This window comes from Colias eurytheme, chromosome 14, assembly GCF_061535395.1.
Source record: "Colias eurytheme isolate Ceu_HAF_F1 chromosome 14, ilColEury1 Martin Lab GWU primary, whole genome shotgun sequence".
NCBI classification, from domain to species: domain Eukaryota; kingdom Metazoa; phylum Arthropoda; class Insecta; order Lepidoptera; family Pieridae; genus Colias; species Colias eurytheme.
The window spans coordinates 4,192,396-4,216,478 of record NC_142993.1 but is presented as its reverse complement, the minus strand read 5'-3'; the positions used below and the strand labels follow the sequence as shown (position 1 = coordinate 4,216,478).

The 24,083-nt window shown below is 33.3% G+C and overlaps 3 protein-coding genes and 1 long non-coding RNA gene across 6 annotated transcripts in view; 3 read left to right on the top strand and 1 right to left on the bottom strand.

Moving 5' to 3' along the window:
• The window catches only part of LOC149902806 (uncharacterized), an 82,102-nt gene extending 65,555 nt beyond the window's left edge, over positions 1-16,547 (top strand). The window contains exons 8-23 of one of the 2 annotated variants that reach the window (XM_090109654.1): positions 2,288-2,437; positions 7,348-7,740; positions 7,919-8,434; positions 8,554-8,660; positions 9,417-9,549; positions 9,947-10,051; positions 10,400-10,572; positions 11,001-11,211; positions 11,603-11,812; positions 12,315-12,551; positions 12,798-12,983; positions 13,453-13,977; positions 14,563-14,763; positions 15,661-15,729; positions 15,876-15,950; positions 16,215-16,547. In XM_090109654.1, coding sequence (XP_089965780.1) covers positions 2,288-2,437; positions 7,348-7,740; positions 7,919-8,434; positions 8,554-8,660; positions 9,417-9,549; positions 9,947-10,051; positions 10,400-10,572; positions 11,001-11,211; positions 11,603-11,812; positions 12,315-12,551; positions 12,798-12,983; positions 13,453-13,977; positions 14,563-14,763; positions 15,661-15,729; positions 15,876-15,932 — 3,273 coding nt within the window. In that variant the 3' untranslated portion in view covers positions 15,933-15,950; positions 16,215-16,547. Of the gene's footprint in view, positions 1-2,287; positions 2,438-7,347; positions 7,741-7,918; positions 8,435-8,553; positions 8,661-9,416; positions 9,550-9,946; positions 10,052-10,399; positions 10,573-11,000; positions 11,212-11,602; positions 11,813-12,314; positions 12,552-12,797; positions 12,984-13,452; positions 13,978-14,562; positions 14,806-15,660; positions 15,730-15,875; positions 15,951-16,214 lie in introns of those variants that run through there. The other variant, XM_090109653.1, reaches the window with a different exon arrangement.
• Positions 476-1,821, bottom strand: LOC149902807 (uncharacterized). 2 transcript variants are annotated; one of them, XR_016457484.1, is made up of 3 exons: positions 1,243-1,821; positions 1,058-1,119; positions 476-983 (listed from the first exon to the last, which is right to left on the bottom strand). It is a non-coding gene; the product is annotated as an uncharacterized LOC149902807 (long non-coding RNA). The 2 variants fall into 2 exon arrangements; XR_016457483.1 differs by having other exon boundaries at positions 1,289-1,821.
• Positions 16,548-17,302: 755 nt separating the features above from the next.
• Positions 17,303-22,083, top strand: LOC149902805 (uncharacterized). Its single transcript, XM_090109434.1, has 5 exons — positions 17,303-20,541; positions 20,634-20,846; positions 21,110-21,229; positions 21,321-21,449; positions 21,862-22,083. The coding sequence occupies exons 1-5, from the start codon at positions 17,359-17,361 to the stop codon at positions 22,030-22,032; spliced, it is 3,816 nt and encodes a 1,271-aa protein (XP_089965560.1). The 5' UTR covers positions 17,303-17,358; the 3' UTR covers positions 22,033-22,083.
• A 556-nt stretch (positions 22,084-22,639) lies between these two features.
• On the top strand, positions 22,640-24,074 carry LOC149902804 (uncharacterized). The gene is made up of 4 exons (XM_090109349.1): positions 22,640-22,849; positions 22,923-23,160; positions 23,279-23,506; positions 23,623-24,074. The coding sequence occupies exons 1-4, from the start codon at positions 22,640-22,642 to the stop codon at positions 24,072-24,074; spliced, it is 1,128 nt and encodes a 375-aa protein (XP_089965475.1).
• The last annotated feature ends 9 nt before the right edge of the window (positions 24,075-24,083 follow it).

Sequence of the window (24,083 nt, the reverse complement as noted above, 5' to 3'; positions counted from 1 at the left end):
ATAAACCCTAATTCTTCTCAGTCAAAGTCAAGAGTGGAAGATATCACTAATACAGTAAAACTGATGCGAAACTTTGGATGTTAATTTGTATATTTTTTGTTAGTTGTTACTTAATCACGTCAAGACTACATTACCAATTTTGATAAAATATAGCTAATTGCCTGGATTTACACATAGGATACTTTTTATCCGAACTGAACACTTCTGTGGGATAAAACAGGATTCACGATATAACCTAATTCCAAGCGGGTAAAGCCGCGGTCGGAATGATATTTTTTTAAATAGAAAAATTGTTTTAAAAAAAAACACAAAATATATTGACGCATGTATTTATTTTTTGCACTCTATTATAATTGTAATATTCATTACAAATAATCAAAATAAAATAGCCAGAACAAAGTTAGGCCCTGGTAGGGTAGGTAGGCAGGTACAGCAATGTGAGACGAACACTGGCTTATTTAAATACCAATAATAATGTATTATAAACATTAAATTAAGTTTACAACAAAAATACATAATATTAGCTAATGTGAAAACGAATCAACCAATCATCCCACAACAATGAAATGTGCACACAAATATTCACCCAAATCGGTTCATGTGATTAGGAGGAGTGACTGCAGCGCCATCTTCCGGGCCCAATTGTGTTTCCAGATCACCCAGGAACTCAATTTAATATACTTACACAAAATTATTCGAAATTAAAACTCACATTACTATGTAAATATGAATATAAACCTGTTTTAGTACTAAGCAATTTCCCGCACAGGTGTAGTAAGTATAAATGAAATAAATATCAACATCAAATTCTTTATACAACATATACTTATCTACCACCTACTAAGAAATGTAATTCTTGAAATTTTTTCGTATTTTTTTTAAATATAATACTACTCCAATGAGCTCCTGTTCCATATCACGTCCGCCATACTTCCACTAAGTTCACCATGATTTTTTATTTCTTTGCACTTTGTTGCTTTTTGCTAAAAATGGAATCATGCGATAAAACCAGTAGAACGTTGATAACATACATTTTTGACTGAATAAAGGTACTTACGAAGGAGTGGGTTCACATTGTGAACAATCAGTGGGTTTATTTTCCTTCTGGATTCCGGATTTCTGAAAAGATTATCTATGCTATAAATGAAAAAAATCTTACACATTCGTTATGTACTTAAAACAGGGGTACATATCAAACATCGTCTATAATACAATTATCATCAAATTTAAAATAAAACCAACTTCTTCATTAATTTGTTCCAATTGTAAGCATTCTTTTTTCTCCAACCTTTATGTTTCTTCTTCTTATTTTCTTTATTGTCCCCATTTGTCTCATTTTGTCTTATCGTGTTGTCACCCTTTTTTACGATTGCGCGAGCGACACAAGTTCCCCGTGTGACGGCCGTAGCGGGAATGACTCGTGCAGCGATCGGGGTAGGAAGGTACAGGGCGGCTCTCGCTATATTGGCTGGTCGCGCGCTAATTTCAAGTATTTCTTGTTTATTTCAAAACCATCGCATATTTCAAAATTCTAAATCGGTAGACGTATAGGTTGTATATTTTATAGTTAATATCCAAAAAGTCGTAACTTTACGTTTGTTATTTTGAAGATGCCAGAGATTATAAAAAAATAACAATGAGAACTTTGTATTTTTTTTCTATCGAGAAAATATCATGGAATCATGTTTCTAAAACGGTAGACGTATTGTGTTACTATTGAACTTTCTTGTCAAGAATTTTCATCACGACAACTTTAATAATATAAAAATTACGAAGGTTTGAAAAGGGCCGTAAATGTTAGAAAAATTAATTCATCACCTTAAGTGGCCAGCTACACGTACATAAACAAAGTTTGTGTTACATTCCCTCAGAGAGCAAGTGTAGAAACTAACAAGGAATATAACTATTTTTTATCCCTCATTTTAAAGAACATATTGTCTTGTATGGTTTAGTAAAAATAATACTAGATTAAATACCTTTTTCAGATAATTGTACTTCCTAATGTAAATCTTTTATCGTCAATTAGGGGGTGTCTTTAATTATGTGACCACCACTGTATATTTGATCATGGTCTTCAACTACTACTACTATATTATCTTCATTGAAAATATTCAGTGTTGACAGATTTTCGCATTAAAAACATAAGTGTACATAATAAAAATTGCTATGGTTCAGCTGTGAAAGCACTAGGTACAGATAGACTTTCGTATATAATAGATATAGATAATAAAAGCAAACAAGAAGCCCTTTATCCCAAGGGCGCGCTAAACGCACAGTGTCTGTACAGTCATGCGGGCAGTGCCGCAGTTCTGCGGAGCGCGCGGCGAGCGCGGCGCGCGAGTGCACGCGGCTCGCGGACGCGCTACGAGACGCGCGCGACCAACTCGAGCTCATGGAGTTCAGGCTGCTCGAGCTAGAGGACGCACATCCCGAGAAGGTAGTGTATCTAGTGTACCAGTGTAGTGCAGTGTGGTGACACCTTTATAATTAGTGCATGAATTATACAAGTGTGTCGTGTTGGTGAACATGAATGGATTGGACGAGGTAACGTATTAATTTAAATATTTTTGTGTTTCATGGTTCGTTAGGTTTAGGCAATTGTTAACAAAATATTTTAACGGTTCATTAGGTGTTGGGCAATATTGTTGCCTATTTATAATAATAATTGTAAACACATTATGGATTTTTATTACTAGTACATATTATATAATTACCTGTAAATTTGGCATCAAGTTTTTAACCGTATTTCTAATTGGGTGTAGCGAGATTTCTAAGTTACTCCACTTTAAAAGTATTTATAAATTATATTTTAATATTCTTTTATTTGTTCGTCCACACATTAATAATCGGTGTTAATATAGATAAATTAAATGCGAATAACTAATCCCTTTTAATTTATGCAAACAATCAAATCGTGAAAGGAAAACTTGAATTACTATGTGTTATTGTGCATACCCGTTTAATATGAATTTTAAATAAATTCATAGTTATGCATAGGTGTGTTAATTATACTGTTTACTTGTCTTTGAACGTAGATAAAAGTTTGTTTTAAATTAGATCATCAAATACATATATAGAGTCACTTATCTCGCGATAATTTTGATGTCATAAGCTATCCTTTGAACAGATACAGCACTTGAAATAGTCACATGTAAAAAGAAATAAAATTTTCACATTTCATTAATAGTTTGATAAATCAATGGATTTAATAAAGTTATTGACACCACCCAAAGATGTCCAGGGACCGTTATTTGAAGTACACACAATTCCTTCCTTAAAACACAGGAAGTATCTTATGAATAGAAAACTGACTTGAATACAAGATGACTGTTGTGTATACACGCAAATTGTATATCAAGGAATTTAAACCACTTATGGATACTATCAATATTCATATATAATGTAACGCAATATGCAAAATTTGAAGTGTGTATTTACGTACAAAATACAAGTGCGTATATTTCAAGATAAGGTTCTTGAGTTGGAAAATAACAGCATTGCAAGTCACCTATGGGCATAATATTATAATTGTACAGGAATTTAAATACCTTTAAGTTTTATTTTTTGCGTTTGCATTCCCGGAACTAATATAATGCCTTTGTTCCAACAGTAGGTACCTACTAATGCCATGTTATGCATGAAAATATTTCTTTTAGAGTTTCAAAATAATGTAGAACATGATTGGTATTAGGTATTGTTAATTGAATTATTGCATTTATTAAATAAAAATAACAATACAATGCGAGGAAATCCTTAAAAAAAAGGACAAGAATTATCCAACCATATTCACAAATACCTATTATTTTTATCCGTTAATCTCTAAAAACGCCTCTACATTTACGTAGGTGTAAGCGGAAAAACACGCAGATACTTGAAAAACCAACTGTTTGACTAATGAATTCAACAAAAAATTAAAATTACAAATAAGTAAGTTTAAGATATTAAGTAGCTACCAAATTTTCGGATATACAAGCAAAATTAAAAGTTTTGAATATTAGGACTTTGGCCATTGACGACATTGTATGTCAATGACTTTGGCCAAATAACTATTTTTATTTTATTTAGAAATGCAATCCAATGTTTACTGAAGATGAAGATGACTTTTGATTTTATATTCAAGGTGACTTTTAAGGTATAATAATCGTCACTTTTTGTAATATTTTCAAAACAATCGTCTTAAAATAATAACATGCTATGAAGCAACGCAATAATATGGCCTAAATGCATGGGCCTAATGTTCATCGATTAAATATGTAATTAAAATACATATAATGATCGTTAAACATCGAATATGTTTTATGCGTATTCTTAATACATAAAATCAGTAGCAATTAATACTCAACTATTATTATGTAAATATTAGAGTATTATCATCTTATTAAAAGTTATCTTTTAATATACCTAACTGTGATTTTATTAGCAGTGTATAACGACAATAAAGCTATTCGTCATCTGTTTCCTGTTACAAATTCATAGCCTTATACGGAACCTTAGTGCTATTGTATTGACTTGCAAATCGGTCGAGCCTCACAGTTCTTTTTGTGACTTATTTTTGTGAAATGCATGCAATGTTTGTTATGAGAGCTGAGTTTTTAGAAATCAATATTGAATACAAAGATAGAACGTTTTCATGATATAAGAATAAATAGATATTTATATACCTATTAAGTATGTATCATAATTAATCGATTCGCAACTTTGATGTAATTTAGTAATATGAATGTTTTAATAAGTCACATTTTTTGTTTGTCGATATTTCCATACCCACCTTTGGGTGTAGTATTTGTACTAGTTTGTTTTTATCGTAACTTCAAAGTCCAAGTCTTAACTATTACTTGCTATTACGCAAATGCTAATAATACATGATTAGACAATATTATGTGAATGTAGAATAATGAACAATGCCTACCGTTAGTATGGGTAATTATCAATACTGGCAGCTGGTAGTTACAGAGCTCATATTATCTGTTATGCATAATTTACAATTAACTCGAAAGAAAACTCAGATACGATAAGCAACCAGTTAAAAGTAAAATGAGGATGATATCAACATTCAAATTTATGCCATATTTACATACATGCCTTGTTTTCATCAACTTTTTCATTGAGAAAATCGACTTTCCTTCTTTTTTGTTATATCTTGTAATAATTCGGAGGTAGCAATGCATGCAACATAACCTAGACAATAATGTGTTAAACAAACAAGTGACTAACGCAATGTTTTTACGAGAATGGAGGCTAAATAACGCCTGGAATGTAAGATTCCAATGAAAAGGAAAGGATATTTGCTTCAAGGCTGTAGTTTATCTCGTTAGCACATTATTCTTTATCCGATTGTGATAATAAATCTCCTGCGCCTTGATATTATACGCGATATTTATAAATATAAAGTAAAATGTCTAATGTCTCTTATGAAAATACGTAGTTAAAATTGTCTAGATAAAGCAAAGATACCTAAGTAGAGCCATGAAAACAAGTTATACAAATTACTAAATTAGTTTACGCAGGAATCTTTATATTTTAATTATTATGAATTTAGATGACTAAATATTTACTATATACTAATAGTATACATTAGATAATAATTTAGTTACAAGCCAGAATCTAGACTTGATGATAGAGCTTATAGTAAATTGTATAATTGCATTTTAATGGTTCAGTATGCTCACAACTTCACTAGTTTAAATAATATTTTCTCTTGAGACTGAGCCGGAAATAGGCATAATATTTAACAGCTTCCTGCCATGTCGGAATTGATTGTAAACGCGTAAGAACTGTTGTGACATAATTTAAATCATATTTTTATGTCTTGAGACTGATTGTTAAAATAACGACTTCCAGACTAACAAGATTACGAGATTGTCAATTTGGTGAACGGTCTTTTAAAGGCCTATTAATAAAAAAAGTCAGAACAGAATCTTGCTAGGTTTCTAATCTCCTGACGTCAGTTCGACCAGTTCGGTTTGCTACCGTTTCCTATTTCCGCTAGTAAAGCAATTAAATTCTATTTGTACCGGTTGGAAGCGCAATGCGTATCAAATGTGAAACCATATGAGGCAATCTGTTCTTCTCTAACTAGCAAAGCATCAGTGAATCGTATTGACCTATATCGTTTATGTAACCATGTCTAGTTTAGCTCTATTTAATTTTGATTTATCGCCCGTATTAACTGCCTGTATGTATATGTTTAACGAGTACGCAATACATTTCGCGTTGGTGGATCGGTTTGTTTATAATGGTGCTGTTTTGAAATCAAAAAGTAAATTACAATGATTATCTTTAGTGGTCACGATATTGGTATTTCTTTAGTTCCTGTTCTAATTCTTCTCTTGAAAATGCTTCATAAAATACAATACGTAACCTACTTTTTCTGGTACGCTTGCTACGAATTTATCTGTTACAATATTAATCTTCTAAATTTCTTCACAATCATTGAAAGTAAACCACAATAAGTAACCACCAGTTAGATCCGCCAAGTTAATTAGTTCGCTATATCAAAATTTCAAACGATTTCACGGCTTAAGATCAATTGTGGTTAAGCTCTTGATTGTGTACCTAGGTATGCCACAAATACGGTAACAACTGATCTCTATCATACGTGTATTGTCCATAAGAACAAGCTTTGTGAAACATTTGTCAGTTTGTTAAATTAGCATAACACATTACTTCATACCACTGCTTTGTATTACTAAAATGGGAACGACAGTAGGTAGTGGGACTGTCCATAAGTAGTAAGAGTTTATAGCCTACGCAAATCATGTTGCCAAAGTTTAAACAAATAAATCTCATTATTTATGTATGCCTATTTATTAAGATAAGGAGTTGGAACCATTTAAATAAATTCAAATTAAACTAATGACACGATTTATATGAGAACATAAAATAATTCTATTACATAAAATTATGCGATAGTAGTAACATAAAACATCTTGATCTCTAAATCCAATTATTATCAAATCAGGTCACAGTCAAGCTGTTGTTGTCGACTTTAATACATCACTTAGCATATTATTTACGCACCTCGAAATATTCTTATTTTATATTAAACTAGCATTCCGCCTGCGGCTTCGCCCGCGTTTTCAAAAAAAAACCCGCATAGTTCCCGTTCCCGTGGGATTTCCGGGATAAAACCTAGCCTCAGCACTAGCACTCAGAAATGATGTAGCTTTCCAACAGTGAAAGAATTTTTCAAATCTGCCAAGTAGTTTCGGAGCCTATTCAATTCATACAAACAAACAAACAAAAAATCAAACCTTTCCTCTTTATAATATTTGTATAGATGAAATGCCACGGAGATAATATTTTAAAGTTGTAATTATTAAAATTTTATTTTAAATATATCTGCAGGGTGCTAGGGACAACCTAACAGACTCGGATTCGGGCTGCGTGTCCCCAGGCTCCCGAATTAAGGACTCGGCATCACCGGAACTAAAGCGAATGGACTCCGGCTACAAGTCCCCACACACGCCAAGCAGTCCTTGCAATCCCCGAAGGCAGCTCAATACGCCGCACGATGAATTCAAAGAAGACTTCGCTAAAGCGCAAGTCATGGCAGATATTTTGGACAGGAATTCAGAAACCAGTGATTCGTTGAAGAGCAATCCAGTGAAGGAACATCTGGAGCAGATGATATTGAATGCTGTTTCGGTGGACGACAGGAGCTGCTTGGAACAAGTTTTGATGATGTTGTACAATTATCAAGCGCTAAGCAGTTCTGTTAGCGAAGACGAATGCTTTCAGGTAAGTTCATTACTGTGGTTCATTATATTGATAGAGTCAAACCTTTTCTGTGATTTAAAATAAAATATTTGAAATTGTCAATATTGTAGATCAATGAATGTCATAAACAACGAAACATGTAAAAATAAAATATATTTACCAAAATGTTTAGATTTATTCATATTTAAATTAATTGCAGGCAAAACCGAAAAGAATATGTGATTTGAGATTACGAACGGAAACCGACATACTATCGCACAAAACTCACAAAGCAATCGCGACTGTCACACCGTACCAGCAGAAAGGATACAAATCCGAATCACTCGAGAGTCTTTGCGAGGAAAGAAAACCAAATAACATATTGCAAGAGAGCGGTATATTTGAGGGCGTCGAAACTGAGTGCAAAGAGACTCAGACCGACCTTAACGATAGCTTTGAATGCAGCGGTGAATTGAATACTGAAATACAACGACTGAATAGTATAAGGGAGAAGTTAGAGAAACAGAGTAGGAATAAAACGCTTAGCTCGAAAGATGAAGTTGATTGTTTAGAATGTAAGTGTGTGAAGTTAGGGAAGAAACACAAACAGTATTACGAGAGGAGACTCAAGTTCTTGGAGGGGAAGATATCGATATACGAAGCGGCACAGGATGTTAAGGAGTCTAAATTAGCGCAACGTCTGCAAAAGGAGTTTTTACTTGAGAATAGGATACAAGTGAGTATTTAACAATTGATTTGTAATAAAATATAAATTCCAGGAGAAATTAATTTGACAATTTTATGTTTATTATGCATTAATGTATAATTTTAAATTAATTTGATGGATTTTTATAGGAATTGGAAACGCAATTAACTGAACTTCAGGACAAATACGAGAGGCTTGAAGAGGAATGTTGTGAATTAGAAGAAATTGAAAATGACACTCGACTACATTGGCAACAGTAAGTACATTTTTTTCAAAGTACTTAATTCAGAGACCTTTTTGTATTGCTCTATAAGTATTTTTCATCATACAACTTATTTAGAACTCTCCTTTGACACTGTTTTACTTAACATTTACTAATATTTTAAGTCTATAAGTCTCCCATTCGACCGTGTCCAATTTCCTATTTCTCTTGAACTTAGCCTTGGTAATGATGATATTGAACATTATTTACGTTTAGTTTTATTTATTTCTTGACTTATTTCTACAATAATATTGAAACATCTTTGTATTTTCTTTATTTTTGCTTACATATCTTAAGATAGGTAAACTCAGTTAATTACCTGCTTACAATGCGATGCCGCCCACGCTTATAGTACCTACTATTAACGCGGAAGAGGAACGTTTCGACGATTTTTTTTAATAAAAAAGTGTAAAAAACCGTCACTTATTACACATATTTTAGAATCGTCTCCTTGAATCTTTTCGACTCATGATTATATCATGATCTTCCAATCTTCCCAAAATCGTCTTTAAAGAAGTTTATTACATTAGTAAATCAAATAATTTTCAGTGTTCATATTTTAGCAATACGATTTATCTACACATATATTTGTAATTATCGATGCCGGCTCCTTGAATGTTTTCGACTTCTCAAAATCGTCAAAGAAGGTTATTTCTGAAGTAACTCTTTAATGGTTTTTAGTGTTCATATCTTATAATTTTGTTGTAGTACACGATTTTTTATAAGTTTTAAATTATAATTTGGTACCAGGCTGGAAATGGACTACGAGTTGTGTTCAGTGCAACTGAGAGACATGACGGAACAGCGCGAGTTTTCCCGCGCACAAGCGGAGCGCTTGTTGCAGGAGCTCGCGGATAGAGAGTGTGCGCTGAAGTCTAGAGAGGTGAGGTTATAGATGCTAGATGTAATAATATTGTATTAAAATAATTGGTGTTTAAATTTAGGTTGTGGTACAAAAACAGCCTAGTAGTAAACTTTTTTGGTACAAAGGATTTGCCGAATTATACATAATATAGTCCTTAATAGCAGAGAGAGAAGTTTGAGGAAATTTTAAGAAGAAACTGATTTTAAAATATTTCATATATTCTCTAGATATTGAACGATACGAACAAACGAAGATATTGATTTCATGTGTTTCTGTAAAGTTTCCTAATACTTAGGAGGAAAAATATCACCTAATGATATTGAAAACTATTCCATCTTCTAGCGCGATTGGATCAAATATTAGGTCCCGTACGTCATGTTTCAGTAAATTTATTTTGTGTATAAAATTATTTCAGAACGAACTTCTATCAAGGCTTAGCAGTTTGGAGCGAGCGGTGCCTGCGTTGATAGCATGGAATGTCATACGTGTATTTGGCGCAGTTGTCGATATTGGAAGTCAGGTATTGATAATAATTTATTACCTAATTAACTGTATAACTTAATTAACTTTATTCTAATTGGATCTTCCTATCATGCCAATTAATTATGCAATAAATGATTATGCTAATGCTAAGCCATGTTAATGATGTTTGTTCCAAGACTTGAAAATAGAAACCTTAATTTTGCGTTTTAATTTTCAATGATGACTTCCTTTCTAACCGTCTTCAAAATAAAGGAGGAGGAAATTACAATCAAAAAGTCAAATAAATCAAATTCAAATTCAAAATTTATTGCTATTTTTGTTATTCCTAACAAACCCCCCAAACAATTTTCATCCCTAACATCATAACAATAAAACTCAATTCCAGAGAGCGTTAATAAGTCGCATGGGTCCATTCGACCAAGACACAAAGAAGACGATAGCTACAATAAAGCAGATGCGACGTGTTGAAGAGAGGAATTGTACCGCAGTTTCTGCGTGGAACAATATGCAAGTGGCTACGGGAGGCGGTGTTAAAGTACTGGAGAAACAGATCACAACGTAAGATAACCTTCAAATATATGAAAATAGGTCGATCGAGTTAACTTAGTTAGTATTGCTTTGCAGAAAATTAATTTCTTTTTCTATCAAAAGTGGTAGAGAATGTATCAAATATAAAATATTTAATATACAATAATTGATTAGCTATCACAGCATGGGATGATTATACCTACTGTATGTTTAGATGCTAATAAGAAAAAAATAGTTTCACCAATTTTTATGTAATAAATTGGGCAGCCAAATTGAATTTATTCATTTGCGCGATAACACAGCAGCAATTTATAATTAAAAATCTACATAATATAAACATACAACGTAAAATTACTAAGTAAAATAATTACTATATTTAGCTATAACTACGGGATGCAAATCATATACAATTACATACTTTCAAACAATAAAATGCTGATTTAAAATTAATTTTACAGATTGCTCTCAGAGAAGAAACAAATCGAACAAAAGATGAATGAAGTATGTAAAAACCTTGAAGCTAAAGTAAAGAAGCTTGAACAAGAACTGGACACGGCAAGGAGACAAATCGCGGCCGCTGTTAATGGCGCTGATATCAAAAAAGATAGAATTGAAGAAAAGGTTGAAGAATTGGAAGTCAAATTACGGCAGGAAAAAGAAGATGAAAAGGTAGGAGAATTACATAAATTAAATTAGCGTATCCATGTAGAAGTAATGAATAGCAACAGTAATTAGCCATTAAATTTTTACTTGAAGAATTCTGTGACAACAAACATGATTTGCATTTAGGCATAAACTAAACCTTGACAAACAATATCAACTTGTCTTCATCTCATTGTAATACTGAATATGTATTTATAAAAGACGTGTGGCACTCGGGGACTGCCGCGGTAAAGCCATTGCATGCTATGCCTTCAAGCCACACCTCCGCGCCCGTCGGAGTGGGGAGCGTGAGGTTTTTCGTTACTAAATTACTGGATTCGGTCCCCGTGCTCAAGGCCCGCGATAGAAGCTATGCAATAGCTTAATTATTTTTCTTATGAAATATTGTTTATTACAGCTTCCAGCGGACGGTTTCGCGAGCGGCAAGATAAGAGCACTATTGCTAAGTGAACAAGAACTAAAGAACCGAGTGTCAGAATTAGAAAGACGAGAAACTGCGTATTTAGAGATGTTATCTCAAGCAGATGACATGTGGGCAGAAATGGAAGGTGGTTATAAGAAGAAAATTGAGGAATCGCAGGCTACAGAGAATCTGCTTAAAGGAAAGGTAAGACATAAAGATAAGAAAATAATTTTTTGAAGTGAAAACTTCTTTAGCGGCGTTGAGCACTTTTTCTGTAATGGGTATAAAATCTTAAACTCGCGTCAGGACACGTGACCTGATCGAAAAAGCGTAAGAAGGATACCATTCCAAAATATCAAACATGCTGAACGTTAATAATCAAGTTTTCACTTCTCCCGGAGTGCAACCCGTCTTTTTTTTCTGCTTATAATTATCTTCAGAGAACGTAAAAATTTAAGCTTAATATCCATTTAACTTGATAGGGACAGATCTCGGAGAATTTGGGGACAGTAGTTATAATGTAGTCCATAGTATATGTTGGGAATAATATTTGCTATCGGATGCACCCAAAAAAAAAAAAAAGAAATGTAGCCATATACAGATATAAATTTTAAGATTGTATACAATCTTGAAAATAATATTTAAGTTATCATATATGTACATGTAAACTTGAATCAAAACGTAAAATTTTCCACGTTAATTTCAGGTAAAGAAACTAGAAACCGAACGCGACCAATACAAAAAATGTTTCGAGCCGTTAAAGAAGAAACTACGTGAAGTAGAAGAGTCTGAATCTGGTATGAGAATAGCATTAGAGAAAGCAGAAAGAGACGCTAAAGCTTTAAAAGCTCAGAATAGTCAATTAACAGCTCTGTTTGGGAAGGCCGATGCGGAAACTAAGAAGGCGGAAGCTGCCTTTAAAAACGTCGAGACTAAGTTTAAAGTAAGTTAGATGATATTTTTGATGTGAGAATTAAGATTGTTGAACCTTAGTTCGGTTTTCAAGAGTCATATTATAGTAATTTCTCAATAAAACCAAAGATGTAAAAATAAAAACTTAAAAAAATATAGTGAAGCTAAAAACAAAATATTTATGCTATTTAGATATTATCATCAAAGCTATCCAATGGGATCGTTAATTTCTTACCATCAATCGCATTAAGATTTTTTTATTTAAAACTGTTAACAGAAAGAAATAGACCACCTGCGTAAAATGAACAAACAACTGGATGAGGATTTGAAAAATCATCGCGAAGTATCCAAAAAGACTGAAATGGCGTTTATTGGAGATCTCGAATGTATTAGAAAGGAGCTTACTAGAGCCTGCAAGAATAACCAAGAGTTGGAAGTAACTAATAGCGAACTTAAGGAGGAGGTATTTTAATTTTTTTTTACTAATTTGGGGCAATGCTTCTAATAAAGCTTATTCGGGGCTTTGGGTTAAAGGATAACTTACTATAAGAAAATAAAAATTTTATCTAGATGTGTTGTAGTTAGTTGTGTGTTCGAGCTGTAGTTAGTTATTGTGTGTGTAGTTAGTGTATGTATTTAGAGTATTGTTGTTCTTTGTGTGAATATTTATGTATGCATATGCTTGTTCCGCCCGTTAAAGTTGATTCTGCAAGAAAACAATGGTATAAACTTTGGTTGAGTTAATATTTTGACCATCTCAATGATTATAAATCAAAACATCTGCGGGTTAATTAGTTTTCTTTTGTACATATTTTCGCTTGCTTGCCGCTTGCATGTATCCGTTCCGCTCGTATCACGAAGACAAGTGCATGTTCAGTGACGTGTATATTGCATGGGAACAAGTCACCATCTAAGGAGATATGTTTTCTCAGGTGGAATCTCTGGAAAAGCAGCTAGCGTTAACGCAGAAAGCCTTGAACCAATGCAAGCGGAAATGTGACGAGAAATTAAAGACGATAAGTCACGAATTGTCGATAAAGACTGAAGAGTTGGAGGAGATGAGAAGTGAGAATATGAGACAGACGTACCACGCGTCTAGAGTTGATCTCAAACCGGATAGAACTGAATATGTTGATGAAGGCTATTCGATATACAACGCCGGACCAAAGAGCGATTTCGGAAGAATGCATCACAGCATGAGCTATATCACCTCAGAGGCGAGATGCTCCTGTCCGTCCATGAGAAGTCAACTAGTCAGCCAGTTAATAGAAGATCTGTTCGATAGAATACACAATACAGTCGATGACGACTTGGCTAGACTGTGTAAGGAGATTGTCCCGGTTAACGGTGAAATAACTGAAGAATCAAAGGCAAAGATTACCAATTACCTACTGATGGCGATCTCGAAAGAACTCATAAGGTCTATCGGAGACGCTGACGCTAAGACTGACACAGAGGTGAGTCGCTTTATATTTGTGACTAAAACTTAATGCGATAGCCAATCTAAAACTAATAATGTCATTAATGTGGTCTTGGGATAATGATTAACATCTATATCTCAATTGTTATAATATTACCATTTTTATCATTTTGTTGTTAATTTATTTGTTTTGATAATATTTCGGCATCGGATATTTCAACATAATATATCCGTTCCGTTTTTCCTGGTGCACAATATCGCCAAATTCACATTCACAATGTTTAATAGTTATGCACTTTTATGTAAGAAAAAATATTTAACGAAGTCAATTGAATAAACTCGATTACTACCTATGTAATAAACAAAATTTTTTATACAAATAGCAATGTGTACTTTGATAAATGGCAAAGCTATACTACTGCTACTTATAGGGAAATCCTTCAATAGATAGGTGCACATCAAAATCGCGTCAAATTATACATACGTTACTTTCGTATTGCAATCAAATATGAACGGCATTTTGCTAATGAGTAGGATACTGAATTTTGAATTATTCACTTATCATATTCATTCGTTAAAGTGCAGTTTATAAATCCTATGATTTACACCGACCACGTTAAAGGAATGGCAGCGCGCGGTATCCTCGATGACGTACTCCGTGTACGGCGCCGGCACTTGCACTAAGGACTCGGAGCGGTGGCGCGGGAACGCGGGCGTTGTGCGCGGGGCCGCGAGACTCGCCAGTGTGAGCTGTGCGTGTGCGGCCGCGAGACTGTGTGCTGCGGCTCCACACGCTGCTGCTGCTGTGAAGCAGTGTCAGGAGGTGCGTGTAGCGTGTAGCTCTTGGTAAAAGGGGTAGCAAGGCGCGGTGTCTTCCATCATGTACTTTATGTATGGTGCGGGTACTTACGCCAAGGAATCAGAGCGGGGACGTGACTCGTGAGTGTGAGCTGCTCCACACGCTGCTGCTGCTGTCAAACAGTGTCAAGAGGTGCGTGTAGTTAGCTGTTTTTGTAGGATTGGTAACGTAATGGCGCATCCACACATGCCCGTCGACATCTTTTACCTGCGGTACGCGTGGCTTTTGGCAAGCCCGCTGTTGCCAGCGGGAGTTTGCTTGCGGCTTCGAAATGAAGTGAATTTGCCGCCGGTAAAACCGGCGGCCTGCATTCAGCGGCAAGGCGGTCTGAAACCCGGCGACATGTGTCGATACGCCATAAAGTATCCTTCATGATGTACTCTGTGTACGGCGCTGATAGAAGTGCCAAGGACGCATTGCACGCGACCGTCGCGGTCAAATGTTGGCAAGTGTGTGTACTGTGTACCCGCTGTTATTATAGGACTAGCTGCTCCGCGCGGTTTCACCCCCGTGGCTCCACTCCTGTTGGTCGTAGCGTGATGATATATAGCCTATAACCTTCCTCGATAAATGGGCTATCTAACACCGAAAGAATTTTTCAAATCGGACCAGTAGTTCCCGAGATTAGCGCGTTCAAACAAACAAACAAACTCTTCAGCTTTATAATATCAGTATAGATTAGAAGCGTGCGGTCTTCTCCATGTTCATAGTATGTGTACTCTACTCAACAAGACTTGCATTGGGATTATGTGATATGGTTAATTTATTTGCAAGGATTTTTGATAGGCAACTACACGAACAAGTTTATTCTCTTTTAAATAATTATAATCTTATTTAAACAAAATCTGTTTTACGTTTCAGGAAGTTTTAGAGCATGGCGATGTTAAGATTATGGAAGAACAGCTAGCAAATGCGATAGAAAGTATAGTTGTAAGTATATTTTTTTAAGATTAGGTATGCTAGATTACTTTTTTGATACTTACATCATTACTTAACATTGACCTATTAAAAAAAATCTTCTTTAATTTTAATTATTTGTATTTTTTAAATAAAAACATTGTTTTGTCTTGTTCTAGAATTGTCCATCTTGTGCGCTAGGTACAAATGCGATAGTTTGGAGTACGGACGTCTAGTGTCACGTATATTTATATGTAAGTATTTTTTTATATCGAAAATAAAACTATAATTTGGCCCATTGCATATATTGAGTTTTTTAATTCTCTTGATTTTAATATTTTTTTTATTTTTATTCAAGACTAGATATTTTCTTTTCCTAATTGTGTGTTATATGGAATAACTGATAAAACTATATTTATCTATTGAATTGAATTTGGTATCGCATTTCTTAATGATTTTGTTGATACACGGATTATGAATATAATAATAGGTATATTGTTATTATTTTGTTGTTTCAGATTCACCTCCACCGACCTCACTCTGGTGCCTTCTTTAGTCTAGACTTAAGCGACCTGTATATACTTTGTATTATATAACACTTAGGTACACATTATAACCTTAATATACAATATTATTACGACGAGCATATCGAACAAACATGTACCCTTCTAATTCGAATTAAACGAGTTTCTTCCGTGCCAATTGTGTTTCGTTTTTTGTGTAAATAATAAAATTAGTTTGAAGACGATTATTTGTACTAAAAATCTCACAAATCGATTACTGTAGTACTGGTTTATGTATTTTATTTAACGAATGATATTTCATTGATGGATTAAATGAATATTTAATAAGCCCTTGTTTTATTTTATTATTATTGTGATAATGCCTTTATATACCTATGCCTACTAAAATTATGTAATGTTGACGTAGGTAGTTATTGAAAATCTAGAAGTAACCAACTTACAGTCATTAGAAGATTCTTTTATATTGGTGATAAATTGAATAGAATAAATAGGTAGGTATCATAAGATAGTTCTAAATAGAGAGTAGAAATTTTGTAGCATACTATATACTAGGTACCTACTTATCACCCGTAGGATATTTTCTTAAATAATTAATTTTGATTTAATATCGCAACCAACCAAGAAGCAACAAATATGTATAGATACCTTAAAAAAGATCGTCTATACTTTTGGTCGAAATCTTGATCGAAATAGTTCAGTGTTTATTCTTTTTATAAATCTCAAAATTCTGCCATATCTGACATTTAGAAATTGTCATATTTGTATCTTACTATCCAAATTAAAAATAGTTAAAAATATACAACATGTAAAGAAGAAATATTAATAACAGTGCATCATAAAAATGCAAAAAATAAGCAGAGAAATATGAATACAGTGTAAGATTTTCTTATGTGAGTAACTTAGGCACATAAAGAGTCGTAAATAATCTAAATCAGAAATGGTGGAATTAAGGTGACTTCAGTCATATGTATTTAATCTGGAAGGTCTACCGATTCCGATTTTTATTAAATCATATTAATAAAATCTGGTTAATAGGAAAGAAAGTAACTATAACATGATATTAATTGCAGGTAATTCGAACAACAAGTTTGTATCACAAGGCCTGCGTTCCTTCCGAAAGTTTCAATACACAAAGATAATGATAAGAGAAAATAGAAATAATCAGGATTTGTTCGATAACGTCGAACATCCGCCAAATCATCCGGAAAGTAAAAACCAACTTGTAGAAAATATTCCTGAGGCTGAAATCTCTAACTGTTCATGTTCTGAATGCGATTCTCTCCGTTGCTTCACTATCCGACGCGATCTAGCAAAAAGCGCTTGCGCCTGCAATGATTGCAAACCATCTAATATGTGTATGGTTTACCCTAAAGATAAACCCGAAAGTAAACCTATTTTGAAGACACAAAAAAGTTACGAAAGTTACAAAACCTATAGCAGCCTACCGAGAAACGTGGATTTTTGTGAAAAAACAAGTTACCACAAAACGGTAAAAACTAAAGACGGGCAATTTGATAAGATTATAGAATCCAAATATAATTACAAAGCTATACTCGCTGATAAAAACTATACTGTAGACTCAGTCGACGAATGTCGAGAAGCGTCGATTACGAGGCTTGAAAATACTTTTTTAAGATATCCTTGCAAAGATATTAGTAAAACGACGGCACAATTAAGTGCACAAATTATGAATGTTCCAATAAAAGATTTTAAGCAATCCTTTTCTATCGACAAAAAGCGTGACGATATTGTGTCGAGAATAGGCAATGTCAAACAAGATATATTCAGTAGATTGAAAGAAATTTACAAAGCATGCAGCTGTAAAGTTTGTGAGTGCATACCTGTCACTTCATTCTTTCCCGGAACAGAAACATGTTCCTGCAAACCGTGCGAATGCAATGAGTGCAAAGATTTATATCGATACATTTGTGAAATCAAAGAAACCCCTCACGACGGTTGTCCCTGTATACGATGTGATAGAAAAGATTGTCGCGGTATAACAAAAGGCGCATCAAAAATAATGAGTTGTAATTGCAAACCGTGCCAGTGTATAAAATGCACCGAAAGTTTTTCAAAGCCGTGTACCTGCGAACCTTGTCGTTGTCTTGAATGCAGATCAATGCCTTTGCGTTCAGCGAAAGCTGTTTTCGTAGCACCCGTACAGGAGTATGTACGGCGCGATTTGTGTGACTGTTCACCATGTGAGTGTTCTAATTGCACCCACAATTACAACACTACTAGTAATATGCGGGCGAGATCAACAGGCACGGTGACACAATCGTTTTGTCCGTGTGACACATGTACGAACGACTCGTGCCAATCTGATGGTGCAAGCTGTAGATGTGAAACGCATAAGGGCATCATGAATAAGCCTATACAAAGAGATGGCCATGACTATGATATAAGGAGACTTTTCATCACAAACGTTTGGCCAAAGTTCGATCCTAGTAAAAAAATAAATAAAACAGACATCATTGCTATGTATGCTAAAACTCAACAAGACTGTTTAAGGGATAAGAAGGTCAAAGAATGCGAATGTGATGAATGTAAGTGCATATCGTGTATCAAGTCTAATAGAAATTCGTCCGTTCCAAATACAAATTTCGGTAAACGTGAAACCTGTGAATATAATAAATGCAATAAATATTTGGGAAAAAATAAGAGTATAATAATAAAAGAAAGCGATTGTAAGTGTAATAACTGCGAATGTTTCAATTGTGGAAATTTTGACGATTCAAGAAGCAAGACTACCATTAACAACGCTTGCATTCGACCGGATTTCTTAGCCAACTATGCCCCTAATCATTGTAATTGTGATTCTTGTGAATGTATAAATTGTATGCAAAACAATCTCGGCCAATGCCTTCAAGATCAACCCACACTTCAATATGTAATTAAGAAAGATACAAAGCAAACGCCATCTTTATGTAAAATTGTAATAAATGGTTCACAATTGCCTAGTAAACCATTTTTAAAGGCAATGACTAAAGATATGAATCTAGAACCTGCCCGTTCATCTAAAAGAATTAAAAGTAAACATAATGTATCAATTTATCATGTGCTTTCTCAACATAAAAATTACGAATCCGAAAAATCATTCACAATTTTCGATAGGGTAGAAGATCCATCGATATATTTCAGTACTAGAAATTCAAATGAATTATTGACTCCATCTTTTTCTCGATACGAAAGAATGGATTACGTTGCTCATCGTAAAAGTTATGATATCTTGTCATTCCGAGGAAAATCGTCGTCTATTCCTGTAGAGAATAAAGATATAAACAATTCTCAATTACCTCATTTACAATTATTATTAGATGACCGTCAAACTACAGGGCCTTTTTTGGATTTTTCTGAGCAACTAGATACATGTCACTATTCGTATAAGAATATTTATGATCACAGTAAAAATATAAAATATTCCAACTCTTCGTATGGTGAAAAAAATAAAAGCATGTGTCCAATGTATATGAAAACTTTATACAGTAAAGATATTGCTACATTCGATTATAACAAAGTTAAAAATACTTTACAAGATGCGCAAGACTTCTCAGTTAAGTTGAATGAAATATTAGAAACTTATGAAATGGCCAATAATAATTTTGTAAGCATATCTCAGAAATTAAAACAATTGCATGAAACCATTTTTAACAGTACTGATATGGGTTCCATTCAACCAAACCAATATTTCACGCAAAACCACGATGATAATACTGTTGGTGATAATAAAATATACCCCATGCTAGTAGAAAGTCCAGGCAACTCAAAAGAATCTTCTATTACATCAAATTCTACGACATCAGGAAATGAAACAAAATTAAAACCAATATTCGGAAGTCACAATTTACTTGAAAATGTTGACTGTGTTCAATTTCAAAATAGTGTACATAATTGCGAGGATGATTTTGGGGACAGATCGGGAAAATGTAGATTATTAAATTATAGCAATAATCGTATTAAGAAAAGACATAAATTAAATCAAGGTTTTTACAAGCATTCAAAAATAATTTTAAAACGACTATCATCGAATCCTAAAATCATAACACGAAAACGTATCGTCAACAAATTCACTGAGACAACATCTGATGTGATGATAAAGAAATTACCATTATTGAATACATCTACGTGTACAGATAAATGTGAAACACAACAAGACATAAGTTTGAATACGACAGTTACATGTATATTTAAAGATGCTGATTTTTATAAGGATGCTTGCACAAGTAGCGCTGATAACTATTTTTTAAATGCAGACGACAACACTTCCAACAGGGGGGACCTAGCTTTAGAATTAATTCTACAGCCAAAGAAAACCAATAAGGTTACTAATCTAAATTTTAAACCCTTTTACTTAAATTTTATTTACATAACGCTTTTAATATAATGTTTAATATTCTTATTTAACGTTTGCAGAATCCTAAAACGCTGGATTCAGTACAGCCTATTAATGTTTTGAGGAAAAATCTATTTATTAACACTGAAAAGACAACACCCAATAAATATATTTGTAAAATTCCGCTCTTAGAAGAAGATATAAAACAAGTATTAGGTATAATTTCTCGAGAAATTCGGCGTGATACACAAGAAAATGTGGCTACACCCAAAAGAAAACAAAGCAATACTATGGTATCTATAATGTTTACTTACCTATTTAATTTCAAATGATTAAAGTCCTTGTAGAAACAAGAATTTCACTCGCTTCTTTTTTGAATTATTAAAATTTCCTAGAGCATATTGTAATGAAGTAGCTAGTGAAAACTTATACCTAATTAATTAAAAAATTTGAACCGTCTAAACGATTAGTGCCATCAAAATGCACATAGTAGATAATATTTACTTATATATTTAACTAAATAAATTAATAATAATTCAAGTTTGTTACTTTACAGAAAGAAAAAACATTTCGGCGGTATCTAGATGGATTGGTTTCGCGCGCAATGCTTGAATCAGAGTTGAAAGCTACTAAAGCTACATCATTAATTGATCGCCCAAGTAAAACTTCCGTTAAGGTTAACCTACCTATATATAAAAAAATCATTTGAAAAATATAATAATTTACATTAGACTTAAAGCCAACCTAACTATTCATTCAAATTATAGATTTCTCGACCTTACGATAATCAAGAAACATTAAAGGCAAACTTCTATAACCTCAGAAGGATTTCAGATCACACCGTTCTTATAAAATGGAATATTCCACATGATATTTCAGAAGTTCAGGGCTATGAGGTATGTATTCTATTAAATTGTTCCTACGTGATGCACACGTCACACACGAAAAACAAATGGAAAAGTATTTATAATAATATATTTATATTATATCTTAATCAAATACGATAAAAAACTTATCGTAAATCTCATTTCTCTTACTTTTATATTTATAGCTAAACTCTAAGAGCTAGCGCGCACGAGCAACTTTGTCTCCGCAACTATTTTGTCTCTCCCATCAATTTGTATGGGGAGTTGCGTCGCTACGTGCGCGCACTTTCATACTAGCCCATGGGTGGAGAGACAAAATAGTTGCGGAGACAAAATAGTTGCGTAGACAAAATAGTTGCGGAGACAAAGTTGCTCGTGCGCGCTAGCTCTAATAATATTTTTTCCCAGTACACCACTTTCTTATCAATATTTTTTTCTTTAGTTGCAGGTTGACGGTCGCGCAGTACAAAAGATTTTTAATCCTACTCGCTCCATAGCTGTCATTACTTGTCTACCACACTGTGATAAAGTCTTGATCTCTATTCGAACGCTAACAAGAAACGAAACATGTAATCCTATTAGCACTACTGTGTACCATCCACGAATTAAATGAAAATAATATTTTTTACCTCTACCTAGTGTGCGATAGTTCCAAATCCTCCTGTTTCAATAAAAAAGTAACAACAATTAAATTGCTTTTTATTTAATTATGCACTTAGTTACTTGAGAGAAGTGGTTAGCATTGAATGTAAAATAATTTTATGGAGCCTCCTACAAAAGGATTATAGGTCCTAGGTAGAAAACACTTCCGAAAAGGAAATAAATTAACAAAGGTAAACCTTTGTAATATAAATATTTCAATCTTGTGTAATATATAAATATTACAAGATAATTAGTTTGAGAAATATAGCAAGGTCTAGAAAAATAATAGGGATAGTTACTAAACACATACATAAATCAAAAATAATTTGGGCACTACTTCCGGGTCTTCTGATATAACCACAGATAGCGTTAGCTACTATTAATTATTCTGTGCCACAGATATAACTTTAAAAATATGAAATTTCAATAATTTTGTTTGAAAAAGTTTTAAACAGTACCTAAATTTGGCATTGTCAGTTTTTATTAAATTTCAAAATCATTTGATTTTGTCAGATTTTGTCAATTCACAAATTGTCAAGATGGTCTAAAATGTTTGGGAAAAAATTTTTGTTTTCAAAATGTATCGAAATCAACGCAAGCTCCACCGAAATCCAAGAAATGATGTCAGCTATAAAATAAAAGATAGAAATAACGAAGTTGAAGAAGTATATCCGCCTAAATCAAAAAGAAATTATTTTAAGATGGACAAACCTATGACGAACAGGTGTTGCAATATTTCCCCAGAGTCAAAAGACGCAGGATTGTGTACGGAAACTGTACAAGAACAGGTAAAGTTGATTAAATTTGAAGCAATTGCGTATAAAAACAGAGTCAAGTCTATTAAATCTTAAAAATTTTCAGTACCAAAATATTTTATTAGAACAATATGGCTTTGATCCCCTGATGTCTGACCCGCTAGAGCAGATTAAGGAATTAAAAAAAGTTCTCTGTGGGAGTTCACCTAAGATTGAACACGGTTCTCAATATGATCCAATGCAAGATATTAAACCGTTATTAGCTGAAGCGGAATGCGGTTATGAGTGGCAAGATATTGATAATGCGGATGATATTGACCAGTTTTTAATAATGGACAAAGAGAGTAAGTAATCTCATAGATCTCGAGGGTACTTTCGAGAATGTTTGTATTGCAGAGCTATTTACTACGAGAAGTAAATTTGTAGAGAATTTGTCTTAACGTAAAACTTTCTTTCTGACAGAAGCATACTCTATCCAAGATATAGAAATTACTGAGATTCCAAACTTAAAGGTTATAGCAGAAAAGTTTTTAAAATATAAAAAGGATAACATTGAAGTAAGAAAACTAGAAGAGAAAATTGTATGTCTTGAATACGACGTTTATAAAAAAGTAAATGACCTCGAAACATTCGCTAAACCAGTTCAAAAATTACGAGTTTATTTTTCGGTAAAACTAAATGAACAGAAAGGTAAATAATATTATAATAACTATTGTATGTAATGCTTGCATAAAAAAGAATATTTGGATTCATAGTTATGAAAAACCGTTAATATTTTCATGTTCTGTTAACAATTAAATTTTCAGACGCTAATGCCAGAATTCCATCATCGGTTAAAGTTAAATACAATATCCATAATGACGATTTGAACAAAATGAACGACAAAGAAGTAGAAATCATAGATGGAAAAATATCAGATAATCGTCCATACTTAGAAGATCTTAAGAAGATACTCAATCGTAAACAAGCTATTTTTGAAAAGAAGAGAAAAACAAAATTAGACCTTACCTCTTTATATGAAATAGCAAAAAGAGATGTCACTGCTTTAGATGGAGATTACTCTAATACAAATTTCTTATCAAAAGCGGAATTGGAGGAAATCAAAGATTTAATTAAAAATAAATGCGCATCTAGTATACACGGCATAAGCCGCCGAACGTTAAAGAGTGAGAAAGAAGACGATTTAAAGAGAGAAAAGACCATTGATGTGATATCTGAAAGTATTTTTACTGAATTGTTAAGGAACATTGAGAAGTAAAAAATTGAA